Raw genomic sequence first — 20,351 nt, 5'->3', positions numbered from 1 at the left:
AAGAATAATCAAAGCTTTCTAATGCAATGCTACCTTAGCTGCATATTGTGATATTTAAGGCCATAAAAAATTGGGTTATACACGCCAAAAGTAGCAGTATTCGACAACACGTCTGTAACAGGATCGAGCCATGCATGCTTACAGTGTAACGTTACTTGTTAATGCCATTATATAACGTTAGGCTACCTACGAGTTACATTATACATGTATGTTGCCAGCTCCAAGTAAAAGGTTCGTGGGCATAGCCTTGGCACGGTAATAATAATAATATATATGCAACTTATATAGCGCAATGTGCAAAGGCTTCAAATCGCTTTACAAAACATTAATACATAAAACAAAGTCGTAAAACAAAAATACAAAACCAATACACCTAACAAATATAAAATTACACAATGTAAAGTAAAGGAAATTTTAAAATTCAGTGTGAACTACATCAAATATGTGAAAAACTACTAAAATAACTAATAATTATATTAATAATGTAAACATTTATATTGCGCACATGTGATTTCGCTTACTGTGCTGTACAAATGTGGCTGCATGAAAGTCATTTTGGAAGGAAATGATTACCACTTTTTTGCATGCAATTCAACCCAAGTAATAGTTGAAAACAACTAATGTTCATAATCATACTATTACTGCTTTCTGGTCACTTTGCCCTACAACCATTTCGCCCAACTGACATTTCGCCCAACTAGCATGGTCATTTCGCCCAAGCAGCATGGTCATTTCGCCCAACCAGCATGGTCATTTCGCCCAACCTTGTTGGTCATTTCGACCAACCATTTTTTTACTCATTGGGGGTGGGGGGGTGGCAAGCGTTAATCCCGTCCGCCAGATGTTGATCGGAAGCCTATTGTGCGTGGGTCATTAATCCACAACTATTGTTCGGCTTGATGGCTTCGGTCAAGCGTTTATCAAGTCCACCGGGCGTTAATCAAGGGTATTATTCACAGCAGTTGGGTGTTAATCTTTCTTCGTAGTGTTAATCTAATGTTATACAAACAAAGGGGAATCGGTCTCCATAAAAACCTATCAAAACTAACCCCTAAAACACTGATCCATCCTTCCAACTGTAACCATGACTTCAAGTTTCCTTAATATTCGGTTGGTATCCCGTAACGTTAACAATTCCCAAACGTTTCCTTATTAAATTGACCAAACCCATAGAAGTATCCCTGTCCTTTATATTAAAATACAATATTTAATCAACGTTGGTCGAAATAACCAGCAAGGTTGGGCAAAATGACCATGCTGGTTGGGCGAAATGACCAACAAGTTTGGGCGAAATGGTAAGGTTGGTTGAAATGGCAGTTGGGCGAAATGGTTGTTGGGCAAAGTGACCAGCTTCCCTATTACTAGGCTAAATAGCTGTTGCCTAAATTTTGCTTTATCATACCATGGTACAGTAGGTTCCCTAAAGTGATGTGCAACTCAGCAAGTTGAAGCACAACTCATCAGCGCTTTTTTTTATATTTATGAAATAACAGTTATTAATATATTAGGTACAACTTTAGAATACCCGCTAACACATCGTCACACATACACACAATGCCCACACAGTACTCACATAATAAAAGACTTCCTTCATGATGGAGCTGGTGTAGCTGCTCATGGGGAAACCTTTGGATTCAAACTTTCTTAACATTAAACTTGCATAGGAAAAGTGTAGGGTCATTGATGGGTCATTCTCATTTTAACAATGCAAGGGTTTTTACGAAGTATCTGATGGAGCCGGTGTAACCTCTCCAGGGGAATGCATTCAACGTTCAAACTTTCTCTACATTTAAATCGCGTAATTAAAGACTTCTTCTTGATGTAGCCAGTGTAGCCACTCTTGGGACAACCTTTGGACTTCAAATTTGTTTCACATTTTCTCAACATTTAATTCACAACATTTAAGTCACAATAAAAGACTTCTTCTCTGATGGCTACTCCTGGGAAATCACATTGTAGCCACTCAAATTGAGGGGTGTTTTCGCCTGGCAGGTATAATTGCTCCTTAAATTAGTCTCATTAAATTTTCACTTTGCACAATAAACTAATGCCAATGTAATGAGGTTACATTGTTTCCAGAACTCACACATAGTCAACAGAGGAGGCTGTAAAGTTATTTTATCATTTAAGTTTTATTGTCTGCTCTGTTTTCAAATTTATCATTGTTATTAACTTAACATTTTTTTTTTAACATGATTAATGTATGTCTTACTTGTATGATTTCAAGTTTTGCCTTTTTATTTTCAGCCGTGTGTGTGGCAACAGGCATGGACTTATCAGGAAGTATGCCTTGAATGTCTGCCGACAGTGCTTCAGACAGTATGCACATGATATTGGCTTTCAGAAGGTATTTTTCACTTGCAACTTTTGCTATACAAATTTGTATGCTTGTAATGAAGTATGCATATAATGATATATTGCAGGTGGAAAGAATAACACTAAATATTTTCTTAAAGGCAAACCATGTCATTGCAAACATTCCCCTACCTCCTACTGCTTGGCCATTGAAGAAACTGTACAAGGCTGTTATAAGCAAATCAGATGTATTGAGAGCTCTATCAAATAAGATGTGGAACATTTCACACAGTTGACTGGCATTTACAAACTTTCAGTCACATGAAATATTTTACAAGTTATCAGGTTATTTGGTGGTGTCAAACGCTAGCCAAATATATCGTTACCATCATTGTCATTTATGATTAACCAGGATAGGAACTGTGAAATCAACAAATATTTATTGAACATTTATACAAATGCTTCTAAGTTGTACTGGTCAAATGAAACTTGGGGTGTGCTCAGATTTCATTCAAGTGGGTTCAGTAAGGATGAACAGCAACTATAGTTATAGTAAGAAAATTTTATGTGTTCGGCATTCCACTGACTTCTGTCAATGGTTGTTATGGGGAGTTAAGCAAGCAAGGAGGAAGAGTTCAGCATGTTGTTGCAAGGGAAAAGTCCAGGCAGTACAGCCTGGAAACTGTGTTACTAGCCAATAACTTGTTTTCCCAAAAAGGGTGTTTAGGTGTAAGGGGTGGTGGTAGGTGTGATCACCAATGAATACTATTTAAATTATCAAGTTATGCATTTGCGTGACATTTGCCTCAGAGATAATTCCAGAAGCATCACACTGATCAAAAAAAAGACTGCCCATAATGCAATAGTAGGGTTGCTGAAAACATGGGCAATCTTGTAAAATGGATTTTCATTCTAGAATTAGGAGGTAAATGATATGGAAATATGAAGGAGAAATTGGCTGTACTTTTTTTCTCATCAAACTTGTAGTTAGTATTGCAATTTTGTATAATGCATCAATTGTCCTCCCCCACCACCCAGGGCCTTTCCTGCCATGGAAGCATTCCAAGAGTGTCTGAAAAAACTATTTATTTACATCAGTCTTGTGACACTTTCAAGTGTTTCATGTTTCTTTACTTTCAGCTGGATTAAATCTACATGGATTCTCTGCTTGTTTTGTTCTGATGCTTGAGGGAAGATGGGAATGTACTGTCTACACCACGCTTCTAAAACCAGGGGCCGATAACACCAGTCCAATGACTACCCCAAAGTTGGCTAAAAAGCATTGGAAGGAAGCTCTGAGGAGTTTCAATTGACTTGTAATTTGGTGGCAGATATGTAGCAATAATAAGCAGAGTACTGAATAAAAAACTGTTTCATTTGCTTCTTTATTTTTAACACTTTAAACTTCTTGTAACAAAATAGCAACAAGTACATAAAAGACACTCAAACCCAATTATCAACTATAGCTTCTATGGCAGATCTTTGTGAAAACAGCTCCCCCTGGAACACCAAAGAAATATCTTACTCCATTCAGGAGGTAGCCAAGTTTAAAAGTTGTTAATGGGTGGTGCCATTTTGTAAATCTGTGATGTTATATTTCCTCCTATACCTGGAAACCTTGATTCATAATTTTCAACATAAAGTAATTGTTGACAGTCAGACACTGAAACCATTGCGATCATTAGGTCATGTTAAGAGCTTCGATATTTTAAATTAAGTATTTGCATAACCCATCTCCATTCCAAAAAAATAAACATTGTAATGAATAAGAAAACAAGAAACTGAAGCGTGTTTGACTCAATGATGTCATATTTAGACTTGATCAAGTCCGGGCCTTGTGTTTGTAGGAATATTAAACCTGTGATATCTCCCATCGATGGAATAATATTTTTAACCAAACTGTCTGAACATGCAAATAATTATGGTTGGGTTTGCGTCTCCTTTAAAACTACACTAGGATTGCAACTTAATGTCACTCTGACCAAAAAATATAATAATTGGATACTCAACAATCTATGTGAGAAATTAGTATTTTGCTGTTCCTAGTTATGCAAAAAAATAATTGGATACCCTACAATGTACCTGGGGGATTTGCATTTGGCTGCTTCTTGATAGGCCACAAATAATTGGCTGTCCTGCCGGCTAGAATCTACCTGAGTGATGTTTGGCTGCTCCTTGTTATGCAACAATTATTTGATACCCTACATAGTACATGCTACAATCTTCCTTAGAGATATGTATTTGCTGCTCCTTGTAATACCACAAATCATTGGATATCCTACAATACACCTTAGATAGATTTTGCTGCTTCTTATTATGCAAATTGGTGACAGCTTTTCAGGAGACAACCAGGATTTTATGAAGGATGGGTTGTGATGCATGTATCCCTGGGATTGTTGAAGCAAAATCCCATGTAGAGGGATCTGGAGTCCTCACCCAGAAAAAAAAACTCAATTTTAGACAGCAAATGGTGCATTCTGAGGCATATTTAGACTTTAAATTAGGTCTAATATAACTACTTTTGAATTAGCCTTAAAAGTGCAATATGACTTTAAGTCATGCACTATTAACATCTAAAAGCAGAATTGTTTCATGACTTGAGTAACCTCACTTGCCCTCCCTTCAGGCTTCCCTGCAATTCAGCTGCCCCTTCCTTCATCACCCATGAACCTTGAATTGCTTTATGTTTTTCTTCATTAAAATTGAATGTCTTACTTATCCATTATCATAGTAATCCACATTCAGCATTGCCACACAAGAGAGACCGTAATGAATAGAACCCTTGTGACCTTAGTTGACCTTTGATTTGTAATAAGTCATAAAGCTGGTATTAACCACTATTCACTATAAGGAGCCCGACCATGGAATCGTCAGTGTCGTGTAATAGAAATCAGATCTGAAAGAGTTGTCCATTATTAGATCTCTTTGTGTACACTGTTCAAGATTGGCTTGAAGGGATCCCAAGATCAAAGCGTACCGTCAGTATGGAAACGCGTAAGGGCCGCAGAAGTGTAAATATATCTTTACGGAAATGAAAAGCGAATGCATGTTCAACTCCTTGAATTCGATTTGGAACTTTTAAATGTACATGTACGTATGCTAAACAGCCTCTGTAATGAATAAACATTCACATTTATATATTCACAAGTACAAATATTATCTGAGAAGTTTATCTGACAATTTATAATCCGATCTTTACTGATCTTTACTGATTATTAGATTTCAAAGCATATATATGGATATATATAGGAGAAACTAAATATATATATGATACAGGGGTGGCGATTTGTTTCAAATATTGGGGGGACATTTGCTTGGGTGCAGACGAATTACTATCAGAGCGGAGCGCCACCATCGGTTGGCGCGCAGCGTACAAGAAAATTTCTGGCTTTGATAGCCCCCCAGATCACCGGAAATGGCACTTCTCGGGCTTGAAAATGACCAACCAGATGTACACTTTTGCCTGAGAACCAAGTTTTTTCCCAATAGTTTTTTTTTCATTCATAACCTTTTTCAAGATTGTCACCAGTCACACATGTTGGTGTCCACCCTTCGCCCCCCCCCCCCCTCTTGGCTACGCGCCCGCGGTTAGGAATCTTGTAGGAAACAGGCCAAATGGAAACCCAGTGAACCCATATCGATGTGGATAATATATATATGATTGTACGTACTTACACTCATACATAGGCGTAGGAGGCGGGGGGGCTGCAGCCCCCCCAACCATAATTTTTGGTGAAAATTCGGGCAATATGCTGAGAATTTTTCGGGCACCTACTGGGAGAATAATAATTGCAGTGTGGTTTTCATTTTTTGGGGGGTAAAATTCGGCAATATGCTGAGAATTTTTCTTGCATCTACTGAAAGAATAATAATTTGCAATGTGTTTTTCAATATTTTGGTGAAAATTCGGGCAATATGCTGAGAATTTTCCAGCACCTACTGAAAGAAAATAATTTGCAATGTGTTTTTCAAGTTTTTTGGTGAAAATTCGGGCAATAAACTGAGAATTTTTCGGGCACCTATCAGTGGCAGAGCGTCCATACAGTCAGAGGGGGCGGATGCCCCTCTGACGGACTCAAATGGACTGCTGGTGCCCTTTTCAGCTTTTTACCACTCTTTACTTATTCGCGATTATTGACTTTTTTATTGCTCTCTCAAATACCTTTGACATTTGTCACATTTTGTTGGTGCAATTTTCTGACAAATGGCGATGACACCTATTTATTCTTCGTTTATCTTGAAATTAGCAAGGCCTGGAAAGGGTCATTTCCGGCGATCTAGGGAGTATCTTTACTCAAAAAATTTACGCTCCGCGCCAACCTGTGGTGGCGCTCCGCTTAGATAGTGTCGAAAAAGCGCCCCTACAGACCATTCTCTCCCCCCTGACCACTACCCCTATAGCTCCGCCACTGGCACCTACTGAAAAGAAGAAGAATTTTCAATGTGTTTTTCAAGGGTTAAACTTATATTATTATCATTATTGTTGTAACGACTTACCCAATAATTCTAACCAATATGGAAGGGTAAAAACACGGGAAATGATTGTTTGTTATTGGCATGTGATGTAATAACCGAAGAATGCCTATATGATAAGCACATTAACATGCGAAACGCGCGCAGAGCGCGCGAAAAATTTTGGTTATATTTTTCGGGCAAGTCGTTACAGCCCCCCCCCCCCAAATCAAATGAGGCTCCTACGCCTATGCACTCATACACAAGAGATGTACAGATGTGATAATAATCATGAGTGACAACATGCTATACGCAGTGGCGTCACCAGACTTTTCAGTCTGGGGGGGCACAGGGGGGCACCAGCATTTGATGGGGGGGCACTTAGGTGGATACGGATCAACGTCCTGGGGAGGGGTCTAAGGGGAGGGGGTGCCCTCCAGGCGCGGCGGAACGGGAAAATTATTGGGGGGGGGGGGACTAATGTGTAGAGACTATCTAAGCGGAGCGCCACCATCGGTTGGCGCGGAGCGTACAAGAAAATTTTGGGTTTTTCAAACCCCCAGATGGCCGGAAACGGCACTTCCCGAGTGTTTTATGCTGCGAATACCTAGCCCTAAAATATGGGTCTCAAGCCTGCAATTTCTCAGATTGCAAGCGCCCAAGCCCCCCCGGTTCCGCCGCCACTGCCCCCCTCCCCTTTGGAAAATTTTCGCATACGGAGGATGGGCTAGATGCAAAATGCTGCCACATTTGATGCTAAATTCGATCTGAAGATATCTCCAGAAATTGCTCTTTTTGAGGTAATGATTTTAACAAGGCGCAGAATTTTGCGGAGGATATGAACCACATGCTGTCGATATTATGCCTAACCCTATCAATAGAAGCTACATTTGTTGAATTAATGTGTGCATGACCCCGAATCCTTTCTTGACCTTCTCGTTTTCGCCCATTATCTATTAAGATGTAACAGGTTCCAGCATCGTTATTGGCTCCTATCAGGGATCTCACCATGCAATCCAAAGTTTGATCACACATCGAGTATGGCTCAGTATGCAGGTGTGAACATTCGCCATTTGTTCCTACAAGCATCTGACCTCAAATGACCTCTGCACCCCTTACACAACAGGATTAATATATGGGTCCACAAATATAGGCAAGTATGGTGCCTGCGGACCCTCACATTCTCACATTTCGTCAGCTCCTAACCTGTCAACCTCAGACCAAGGCAACATATTGCAGTACCCTCCCTTCTCACAGTCATGTAGCTCGCGAAGCGGACTTGTATATCCGCTGGTATGGCGTGAGCACTGACACATTCAATGTAAATATCGACACCTGTTGTGATGGCGCGGGTTACGACTTCGATACCCGACGTTCAAGGATAAACTTGTTAATTTTTTCGCAACTCATTTGAAGAAAATACGAATTACTGTGCTTCTTTGTCCTTATGAAAAACCAACTCAGATGATGGGAGTTGAATATAACAAAATATATATATATTTTTTTACCAACCCAAATCTCAGATGGGGGGGCACCCGGGGGGGCACTAGGTTTTCCAGGGGGGGCACGTGCCCCCCCTGGCCCCCCCTTGGCGACGCCACTGGCTATACGGTCACAGAAACGACCACGAAGAGTCATTTACCTCATGCAGCATGTGTTGGATGAAGTTTTAGCCACCGCCAAATATGATTTGGATAAATAAACTCACGCATCATTTTCTATTTATAGCCACACAAATATATATATATGGTTGCTACAGCCCTATTTTCCTTTTTCATCGGCAAACCAAATTTCATTACGGATGCGGTCCGTCTAGCTAGTCATTTCGAAAAAAGTAAAAACTACTTTCGGTCATATTATGGAGCTATAAACAGAGCTCCATGGTCATACAGTATATAGTAACAAATTGTGACACGATTAGACAGGCGCCTTGCGAGGTATTTGCCAATGGAGGGGCGAAGCTTGTTGGCAAACTATCTAAGCGTAGCGCCACCATGGGTTGGCGCGAAGCGCAAAAGAAAATTTTGGCCGAAAATGCCTCCCAGATCGCTGGAAATGGCACTTCCCAGGCCTTGTAAGTTGCATCTAAGCATTTTCTATTTTGAAATTACTAGCGATATCATAAAAAGATACCAAAAATATGCCAAAAAAAAACTATGCCACCAAATATTGGGGGGATATTAGATACTATATCCCCCACCTAAAATATTGGGGGGGGGGACATGTCCCCCCGTCACCCCACTGATGATCGCCGCCCATGTATATATATATATATATATATATATATAAATAACTCTAAAAACAATCGTTCTACATACTCATTAGGCTATCAGTTTTACAACAGCCTGTCAAATTTTGTGGAATTGTCCTTTGACTCGTCTTTATACAAAATGTCGAAAGTATGAATAAATAATAAATATTGTTTAGATATTATGGGAAAATGCTGATATGTGCAAAATAAGTTGTAAATTGTTCATTCCTTTTGTATTATTTTGCAGTCTACATCGGAGGCAAAGATTTTTTTCATAAAATGTCACGCTTTGCATGGAAAGTGTATCTGTGATGGCTTTTCTGTACATCCGTCAGTATGGTAGTATTGCAACATTGTCGCTTTCAGTTACGTCAGATTCAGATACTGCAGTAAGGGAAAGCTAATTGAAAAGTATATGAAGAGCCAGTTGAAAAGCCAGTTGTTTATTTCTGCTGGTAATGAATAAGTTATTGTTGTCCTTTGCGATTGTTTGTGAAGTAACAAAACAATAGATCAAGAAAAAATGAAACAAATAAATATTTCATTGCACCACGTTGCATCAGCATTTTGAAAGCATATAAACATGTGTTTTTAGTAGGCCTGGCGTAGTTGTATTTTTTCCTTCTGAAGAGTTAGTCGAATTTCTTGGACGAATCTTCATCATTATTCCCTCAGGTGTGCAGAACTCGAGATGACTTTTTTTATTATTATTGCTATATCAATTCGACAGTTGCTTTAGACAAGTAACAGCTAACGGAAACCTGCCGTCCCTATGAACGACTGTCATCCCAAGACTAGCATAGCCTACTTACTTTACTCATGTCATACACACATGTGCTAACGTGGAAAGAATCCGGACGATTTTGTATTTGTACGAGTAACTTACACCTAATTGTGGTGGACCACTGAGTACTGTGACAGTGTGTTGAAATTTCCTAGTTTTTACTGAGAATCTGTAGAGCAGAAGCGGTAGAAATGTCGGTTAGCCTTACAATCAATAAGGTTAATCCACCCGTTGGTAAGTGGAAGCAGAAATGATGAAATAATTATTCTTATTTGTTTTAATGACTTTTTGTTTACGTTGCAATCTTGCTTCTGTCAGGCTACATCTATGCTATAGACGTATGCCTATTTCACACTGTCCGCACCTGGGAACCATTCACTGGCGCTCCCTACGAAGTACGATATGAGAAACTATCAGGACTATATCTGTTCTCAATTTACTGTATTGTTGAGAGCGCATGTGGGTTCATTTCACCTTACTAACGAGTACTTACTCATTAGCCTACTCCTTAGAAGGCGTAGTTGCTAGTAGAAAGTGGCCTACCTAGTACTAGCATGGGCCTAATTTACACATGTTTGTCTTACCTAATTGACATGATGCTTGACTAGACTAGAGCTGTTGAACTTGAATTACCTTAGTGGCAGTGACATAAAGACAAAGAATGAATTCCATTAGTTAGAATGAGTTAATATGAGTACTAGTCATTCCTAGTGCCATTTGGTCAGTGTAAGTTGGTATCAGTTATTGTGAATGCAGGAATAACAAATGTTAGGTTATGTTATGCGTGTTAGGTGGGAGTTATTTACCCGATCACCTAGGACTGGGATATGAGAGGTGCACGTTTTGCTTATTTTAAACCAACTGTCATTCGAATAAGCATTTCTCTAGCTTATAACTTATTAAGCCTATTGTCACTGTCAGTAATATAAGCAATATTACACCAGTGCTTATTTACCTGATTTTTGTGATTTCACTTTCTACCATCTGATTGAAATCTCATGCAATACATTGACATAACTTTTATCCTCCATAATTGTGGTGAGATGAATTAAGCAAGAATGCCATCGTTATTGAACTGAGAAGCAGGCATATAGCCAGAACCTAAGTTTAAAGCAGCATTTTGCGTCCTCGACTATGATATTTCTCAACCTCACTGACTCCACTATGCCATAACGACATACATAACTAGCTTATCTATTTATATTTTACTTCAAATGGTGGCATAAAAGTCGAAAAAATTGCAACTTTCAACTTTGTTGTTCTCCAAGATATTTTCCGTTGGGAACCCAATAAACCTCGCCCATAATATGAATATTTAAACACTACGAACGTCATTGACAGATACATAATACAACACCACGCTTGATTTGTGTACAGTCTATATGGCAGTTGTACCAGGGAGTTGCATAACAACTCCCAACGCAAAGTCTTGAATCTATTTTTAGCAACGGCTCATAACTAAACCTGCATCTCTGATTGGTTGAATTCAAACTAGTGGGTTTGGGAACTGAATGCGATTTAATTTTGTATGTGGAATACTCGCCAATTAACGTTTTTGGCAGGGGAAAACTTGGCTAATATCTTAATTTGCTGTTTTGTGATTTGATGTATGTAAAAAACTCAATGGACATGTCAAAAAAGTAGAAAACGGCGACCAAACGCAAAATGCTCATGAATAAACATACTATTCACTGATTGGTGGAATTCAAACTAGTGGATTTGGAGATATGAAAACTTTGTCGAGGACACTTTTACTCGTTATCGATATAAATCGTTAATTACTCGCTAATTAACGCTCTTGGCAGGGTGAAACTTGGATGGTATCTTAGTTTGCTGTTTTATGATTGATACATGTAAAAAAATCGATGCACATGTTAAAAAGGTGGAAAAAAGCGACCCAACGCAAAATGTTGCTTAAGGAGTGGACATTTTGGCTCAAAGCTAATATATACCTTGGCCAAGACAAAAAACTTTTGTATTAGATCTAGGCTAAAATCTTACATAGTAGCTGTAATTGCTGATCAGATTTTAAAGTCTAGTAAAGTAACAGACTTAGTATAACCCAGTCTTATCCTGAAACTCAGAATCAAATTGCATTCCTCGCCAGATCTGCTGGTTTCTATGTTAAATATGACTTACAGTTTATCGACCTAAGTGAAAATTGCTCTTTAGCATATATGAAATAATTTTTGTCTGATGAGACTTTAGGACAATACAAGCAGTACAAACAAACAATATTCAGAAAATTTTAGAAGGGTCAGAATTGGCATCACAAACTTAGCATTGGCAGTCTAGGAAAGATGATAAATTTCCAGGTGCAGCATGATAGTTTCATTCCTGATTTTCTGCTTTTCTCTCCCTGCTAGCTGCATTGCTTGCCATCGAGCATTTAGATGGAAGTGTGACAGCTAATGTTGAACAGGGAAAGGCAACCAGCCTCAAGCTCTCTGAGTAAGTGACATATCTCTAAACAAGAAAAGTGAACTGTATGCCACATGTGTAACCCTATGTATGTGTACAGTAGTATATGTTAGCCTCAGGGGTTCAAGATTCTACTCACTAGTGATGACCTTTAAATTCTAATATCCAAGGGATATATATGAAAGGAATACCTGTGAGTATTTTTAAAGAGGATTATGATAACCTGATGTACATGAATAGCTTTTTTCTTTTTTCATGGAACACATAACAAAGCCTGACAATGCAGGTGATGCTTAATTGTAACACTGTTGTACATTCTAGATCTTGTATGTATTCACACTATGTCTCTCTATATCTATGTTTGACATTTCTGACAATTGGTCTTTTCAAATGATTTCCTGGTCACAATAGAAAGTGATAAACAAATGTTTATGGTTTTAAAGAATATTTAAATTTTTCTGTTCTGGCCACCAGTGACCTCACATTCACCACTCCAGTTGCTATATGCCGTTACCTAGCTAGGCTTGCACCTTCCAGTGGTCTCTATGGAAACAACATTCTTGAAGCAACAGAGGTAAAACCATTTGTTTCAGATGTTAGTTCTGTATGTAGTTTATTAAAGAATTAATAATAACTCATTATATCTCTATTTAAAGCAGCTTTTTGCGTCCTTTACTATGACTTTCTCAACCTCATTGACCCCATGTCATAACGATATACATAACTAGCTTAGCTATTCAAAACTAACTTCAAATGGTGGTATCAAAGTTAAAAAATTGACAACTTTGAACATTGTTTTTCCCCAAGATATTTTCCTTAAGGATCGCAATAAACCCTGCCCATAATATGAATATTTATATTCTCTCAACGTAATTGAATAACGAGGTAAATAATTTTCACTTTGCCGGCATTGTAAGCAACTCAGTATACCAATATGTACAGTACTACAACACTATGCTTTATTTGTGTACATTGTGTATGGCTGTGATAACGACGCAACTCTTTCAGACAGTTGTGAATGAATCCATTTTAAGCAACAAGTGTACAACTCCTAGCCAATGAATACATTTTCTAGGCCCAGGAATAATTTAGTGTTCAAATATTGTGTAGCAGTTTTGAAGTCTCTTTGTATCTGATGTACTATGTTTCCTGTGTACAAACAGCTATTCATCATTGTTTTCTTTTATTTTGCTTTTAATACTTGTAGATTGATCACTGGTTGGAGTATAGTGTCAATCGCCTTGGCAACCCAACAGAGTTCAAAGATGCCGTTAGTGATCTTGACCATATATTGGGACCGCGTACCTACTTGGTGGCACATGGTTTGACGATTGCAGACTTTGCAGTGTGGGGAGCATTGAGAGGTATATACATATTGAATGGAAGTTATCCCAAATATAAGGGTTTTTATGTGATCAGTCCTGTACTGCATTAGAAGTACAATTCAGATGTCTCTTGCTTTGTAACAACTTGAGAAGTTGCATGTCCCTTTTTGTCCAGAAGCATTTAGAGCAAAATGCACAGCAACATATGAGTCTTTTGTATGTCTTCAAAAAATAGTTGAGGTTTTCAGAATAAAGATCATAACCACAGATGTGTTTTTCTTTTTACACTTGTTGCACAAGAAAGTCTGACAGATTTGATGAATTCGTTTCAGTCCCGAACCTCCTACTATACCCTATCTGGATAACTTACAATGCAATTGGCAAAAAACCTAAGATATTTCAATAATTCTATCTATTCTATACTCACTTATGCAGGCAACCTTTCACACTTCTATTGTTACCTATTGGAAGTATGCAAATTGTTGCAGATGTCAAAAATATGTCCCTTATGTTATTCCAAATGCTCAGTTTAATAGCAAAATTTAGTGGAATTTCAAATCCATTTGTGTTTTCTCAATATCCTCAATGCTCTTTGTTTGCCAGCAAACCCTAGTTGGTCATCAAAGAATGACAGCCATGTCAATTTGTCAAGATGGTATAACTTCTTGGACTCGCAGGAGAAGTTTCAAAAGGTTTCCTGTCTGTTGCCAAAGAAAGAGGAGAAACAAGGATCAGTAAGTTAGATTCTTCAGATGAAGGATTTTATGTTTTTTAAGAAAAAGGACAAATCTTTCCAAGGAGAGGAATTAGGTTCTTATGGGCAGGTAAATACCATACTGAATAGCAGAAAGAAAATATTCACGCTAACGAGTATTTGTCAAACAAACCTTTCTTTACATAGTGATAAATAGATGTTGCATTGTTTGAACGTTTGAAATTACTGAGTAATACCAGTTGGTACTGCAAACACCGCTTTTTATCATCTTTTTGTTTTTTAATATCCTCAATAACTTGATAGGTTATGAAATGTGATCTATGAATAAAGTAAACAATGAAATGGTCAGTATGTAAAATAAACAAAATATTGAAAGCTAAAGCAAACACATGTTTCTTTCTTTCATGCTCCTATGTAAAATGTCCTGTAAATGTCGTCATTTGACGATTGTAATTGCTCAATTTAATAACTTGTTCCACAAATACCCAAAAACCAACAACATTTGGATGAGTATACTTCTTGAGGCAGGAGAATAAATTGAAGCAAAGTCATTACTTTAAAATTTTGTAAAGTACATTTCGGATTATTTACCTTTCTCACCAGACGAAGACTTCCGATGTTGGGACTTTCATTGAGCTGCCAGGGGCTAAGATGGGCGAGGTAGTGGTGAGATTTCCACCAGAGGCCAGTGGGTGAGTCATAAAATTGGTCTACTATGGAGTCACCCTTTCCATTTGTCATTAAAAGTCCACTAAAGCCTTGAAATTGTTAGTTAATATTATATATGAACCCGTTTTGCTCTTAACCCTATTTTCACCACAGCAAAGAGGAACTCTGTGTTTTCTTCTGTAAAATTATTTACTTACACTTGGTTTTGAATAAAGTAGAGAGAATAAAATAGAAAAGTATTCTCTAGCATGAACCAGTTCATGAATTTTGTAGATGCTTTTAGAGCAAGCAATAATTGATTAATTACTTCCCAGTGATGCAAGGCCACAGGAAAATTGACTTGAGTTTGCATGTTCAAACTTTACTGGCCCATTTTTGTGTGTTTTACTTGCTATCATAAAGTTATTGAGAAAATAGTTCATACTTTGTGTGAGTGGGTTGTGGGGGAGGATGGGGAGGGGAGGGGAGGAGGAAGGAAAAGGGAGGGGACTGTGATAGAGCTATTATTTGGTGTAACTCATTTTCATAATCAGTATAATTATTCTTAGTCCATTTCTTACAATGTTTAATATTTTTCCAGATATCTTCATATTGGTCATGCTAAAGCTGCTCTTTTGAACCAATATTACCAGCAAGCATTTAAAGGTAAACTCATTATGAGGTTTGATGACACCAATCCAGCTAAAGAAAGCAGCGAGTTTGAACAGGTCAGTTTCTATTATTGGTTTATCGTCGTTTGCAGTTGTGACACAAGAATTCATGCTTAATGTAGTACTATCGATTTATTGTAAATTGCAATATTGCCATTGATAGTAATCCTCAAATGTCTGCACATAATACTTAATGTGTGGAACATTACTGGTGAGATGTTTGCTTTGCATTATCAGTATAAAAGCCCTCGGCAGGTCAATCCCGAGCCAAATTTGTGGAAAGCCGTTTCACCATTTTGATGTTTATTTAGTGTGTGTATTTTCTCCCAGAGTTTCTTCTCCAAAGCCATGTAAGAAAATTAAATGGAGTATTTTATATGAGACAAGGAAAGCATTTGAACGTATCACCATTTTGTATCCGTTTCTTATCCAGGTTATCTTAGAAGATTTGAAGCTACTTGACATTCAACCAGATTTATTCACTCATACCTCGGATCATTTTGATCGAATGATAACCATTGCAGAGGACTTGATCAAGTCGAGCAAGGCATATGTGGATGACACAGATCCTGAGGAAATGAAGAGACAGAGAGATCTGAGAGAAGAATCAAAGAACAGAAATAACTGTTAGTAAATTATGCCGTTCGATTTTACTTGTTATAAACTTCAGTTACCAAAGCAAATCTGTGTAGCCATCTAGGAATATGGTTATTAGATCATGACAACTGTAGATGAAGGTTTTGTTTCGCTCTACTAGCCTTCAGTTTACTGAACCATAGTTTCTGATCTTGGAACTGTTGTTTGATTACATCAATTGTCATTGGTTGGTTTAATAAGCTACATTCAGAATTTTCATGAAGTAACAACTACTTGGTCTTGCCATCAACTGTCCAAGTTGCGGATAGAAGGCTATGTATAAGTTGGTTAGCTGAGAAAATGGCTTTATAACCCTCTGTGGGTAGGGTTGTGCGGGATCCCGGTAGTCAAGTGAATACCGGTATCCCGATACCGGTATTGACTAATCCCGATCACAGTGCAATGTGTAACTACTACCGGTATTGGGAAAACAACCGGTTATTACATTCGTTTCGGTATCATTCCCGGGAATCCCGGACATAATAAAAATATCTACGTGTTACTATTTGAAATAAAGAAAATAAAACACGATTTTTTCTGGTTTCTGTGTTCTTAGTTTGAATAATATCTGATCAACTTACGTACTGGCCTAGACTAGGCTATATATTAACAAATCAACTTCACGTAGTAATTTGGACCTAGGCTACAATAAATATCGAACGTTACTTGCGCTCAACATGTTATGGGACCTCGAATTATTCTGAAATTTTCGTTATTTATTCTTCCTTCAAACGATGATTGTCAAGGTTCCCATGTACAAAATCTTACCCTTATGCATTTCACCTCATTTTGTTATAATAATTTTAACGATTTTATAAATTTTGAGCCCAAACCGCAGGGAGTATATCCAGTTTAAATCCATCTTCGCACGGGACTGTATATTATTATAGCCTATACGGTACAGGTACACAGCAGTGCAGTACTTGAGATTTTGATGCTGTAATGAAATGGATTCGTTTATTAATACGGGGGGTTCCACGATGTCATTTATATTTATCTTTCGCTACTTTTTTAATTTTTAAGAACTTTTGTACGAAAGATTGATATTGCACGTATTCAAAGTATATTTCCTGGAGTAAAGAACAGCCGATTAACGATCAAAATAAATCTGTACTATTCTTATGTATGTAGTTTGTAATCCCGTATTTACGTAGCCCCTATGTTATATTCTAATTGTCTGAAGTTCCAAACACGTGGTGACTTGTTGATAGTTAAAAACTTTTCATTGTGAACTTTTGAACTTGAAGGGGTTGCCCTATTCCAATATCATGGAATAGTGGGGAAATCCCAATTTATGTTTGTGTACGGATTACAAGTTTAATCCACGTGCGAACGTGTTAATCTAATATCGTACGTCGAGTATGAATGAAGGATGGTGTGGGTTGCTTTTTTCCAAGGTTTGTGCTTTTCTTTTGGCAGTGTATGTTAAAAAACAAAGGCCCTAATATAGCGTGTTATTTTTTAAATTTTTTTTATAAACGTGCGTGTAAGAGTATGTACATAGCCTAGGCTATGCATATTGAATGTATGACATTGACAGTCTCGTAACTAAGTGCTTTGAACCGTAGATGAAAGTTGAGGAAAATACCGGTTGTAGTTACGATACCGGTATTCATGTTGCAACACTACCGGTTGTGTGAAATCCGACTACCGCACAACGCTATCTGTGGGTGAGGGTGGGGTTATTGGAGGTGAATCCTGGGTTCAAAAAGTACTTGCTCGAATGTTCATTTGTGACATTGCATACACACCGGTGTATTTGAAGAGTAATTTATCAGGGTATTTCTGTCAAACCTGACTTTTGTTTCCAAATGTTAAATGAGATGATCAACATTTGCACTTATGCCCTATGGGTTTCTGCAACGTATGAAGAAGAAGAAGAAGATATTCCATCTTTTATAAGAAAGTTCTAAGAGGACATTTCCTTGGATTTTTTTTTTGAAGAATTATCATAAGAAAGGAAGTGTTTGGTTGCAGACTTTCGAATGATAAGGAAACATCAATGCAGAAATCACCTTCCTTCTTTTCATTTTAGCGGTTGAGAAAAATCTACAGCTCTGGAGTGAGATGAAGAAAGGGTCAGAGGTCGGCCAGAAGTGTGCCTTACGAATGAAAATGGACATGAAGAGTAATAACGGGTGTATGAGAGATCCTACCATCTACAGGTGTAAGCTGGAGGCTCACGTACGATGTGGAGACAAATACAAGTATGTTAAAGAAGTTTTAAAGTTGTTGCAATCATTTAAATGATATTACAAAAGGTTGACTGTAGATAAAAAATTAATTTGTATTTTCCATTTATAATGTACTAAGTTTCTGGAATGCTCCTTGTAATTAAAGCTAACTTGGCCTTAATAGTGCAAGTCTACTTGTTACTGTTAATCCAATGTGATTATTGTTAGTCTTATGACCTGTACAAAAAAATGTTCTTTAAACTTCATTTAAAAAAAACAGAGCACCCTTGAGTGACATTCGACACCATTTGTTCTGGACAAATTTCGAAAGCATTATTGACATGTTGGTAGAGACCATAAAAATGTTTCCTGTTAAGTTTTGTGTTGCATCTGATTAACTGACCTAATGTTTGCCAGACTAAGAAGCTCATCTGCTTTAATTGATTAGCTTCCAATAATTAGAGGGTCATTTCTAGAAACGTTTAAATTGGTATGAAATCTACTGGTTTGGTAAAAAATTAATCTTTAAAGTGTCAACAACATATCAGATTTAATTTGTGTGTACAGTCATCCGTCAATGTGGGCTGCACACCTGTTTGAACTAGAGATTGTGCATGATAGCCGTGTCACAGAACAGAAATGAATGGATTTTCTGTTTGTGAAAAAATTGGGAACACAATACACCCATAAAATTTAAACCGGCATTCGTACCTGTATAGAATACGTCTGCACACTTTTCTACCCGCAGGGCGTATCCTACCTACGACTTTGCATGCCCCATCGTAGACAGTTTAGAGGGAGTGACCCACGCACTCAGGACAACAGAATACCACGATAGAGATGATCAATATTACTTCATCCTGGATGCTCTGAAGATGAGGAAGCCACACATCTGGGAGTACAGCAGGCTCAACCTTCAACACACTGTCCTCTCCAAACGGAAACTGACGTGGTTCGTGGACGAGAAGCTTGTCGAGGGATGGTGAGTTTGTTTTGTCTTCCCAGTGTACATTTTCTTGTTGTATGAGGTTTAGGGATCATTTTCTAGATTTACTTAAAAAACATGATACTTAAAAAACCAGGCAAGAATGTTTTCTTACTTTCTGTCTCTTTCTACAGTACTTAAAAAAGTGTCACATTTGCAAGTTTTGTTGAAAGAACTAGAAAAATTTATAAAAAAATATAGTTTCAGACAGCAGCCCTCTGAATGAGTTGCAGCCAAGGTATAGGTATAGTGAAATCAGAAATGCAGACAGCCATTTGTGCCACACTTTACAATATTCAGAGTAGGCAATTCTTCCATATGATCTGTGACTTTTTACTTTTTTTTGTGATAGGAATGATCCACGTTTTCCAACTGTTAGAGGAGTTATAAGAAGGGGCATGACAATAGAAGGTCTGAAGCAGTTTATTGCAGCTCAGGTAGGTATGATATAGTGTATTGTTTTCAGGAGTTGCTAAAGTTTTGATTTACATTTGGATATGAGGAGGGGAGGGGAGGGAGGGGGGAAGTAATTATGTTGCTATTGGTCTTACCTACCTACACATTGAGAAATGCAACAAGTAGACCCTAGTAATGAGAGATGGCATATGTTTCCTCCAGAGGGAGGGGATGGGAGCTGGGATAGATATAAGGGACCCCCCTCATCCCCCAATGTTGTTACTAGATTTGCTCTTACTTTAGCACTAGGGAGGTGCAATCAGTAGATGGATGTAGTGAAAGGATTTGTGAGAGCTGTGTAGTGTATCTTTTAATCTCAAAAGTAAAATATCCTGTCGTACATGAACATTGAGCAGCATACAGCATAATAATCGTAATCTTTATACTCACAACTCTGGGTCTCTAACAATTCATTAAAGACACCGCACCACCAATCCAAAAATCCTCTCGTTCCTTACATGATTAGTCACTACCCAAAGTTTGTACGATCCCCTGGGTTTATCAAGTGTAAATCATAAGTGAATTGCAGTTGTAGTAG

At 37.9% G+C, this 20,351-nt stretch overlaps 1 protein-coding gene across 1 annotated transcript in view; it reads left to right on the top strand.

Annotated features, from left to right (window-relative positions):
• The first annotated feature begins 9,595 nt into the window (after positions 1-9,595).
• The window catches only part of LOC139971445 (bifunctional glutamate/proline--tRNA ligase-like), a 28,856-nt gene continuing 18,100 nt past the window's right edge, over positions 9,596-20,351 (top strand). The window contains exons 1-11 of the mRNA XM_071977921.1: positions 9,596-10,016; positions 12,149-12,233; positions 12,678-12,777; positions 13,411-13,567; positions 14,132-14,262; positions 14,847-14,935; positions 15,493-15,619; positions 15,996-16,188; positions 18,234-18,405; positions 19,121-19,354; positions 19,710-19,794. Coding sequence (XP_071834022.1) covers positions 9,974-10,016; positions 12,149-12,233; positions 12,678-12,777; positions 13,411-13,567; positions 14,132-14,262; positions 14,847-14,935; positions 15,493-15,619; positions 15,996-16,188; positions 18,234-18,405; positions 19,121-19,354; positions 19,710-19,794 — 1,416 coding nt within the window. The 5' untranslated portion in view covers positions 9,596-9,973. The remainder of the gene's footprint in view (positions 10,017-12,148; positions 12,234-12,677; positions 12,778-13,410; positions 13,568-14,131; positions 14,263-14,846; positions 14,936-15,492; positions 15,620-15,995; positions 16,189-18,233; positions 18,406-19,120; positions 19,355-19,709; positions 19,795-20,351) is intronic.

This window comes from Apostichopus japonicus, chromosome 8 (genome assembly GCF_037975245.1).
Source record: "Apostichopus japonicus isolate 1M-3 chromosome 8, ASM3797524v1, whole genome shotgun sequence".
In the NCBI taxonomy this organism is placed as follows: domain Eukaryota; kingdom Metazoa; phylum Echinodermata; class Holothuroidea; order Aspidochirotida; family Stichopodidae; genus Apostichopus; species Apostichopus japonicus.
The sequence above is the reverse complement of the archived record's forward strand: the minus strand, read 5'-3'. Positions and strand labels throughout refer to the sequence as shown.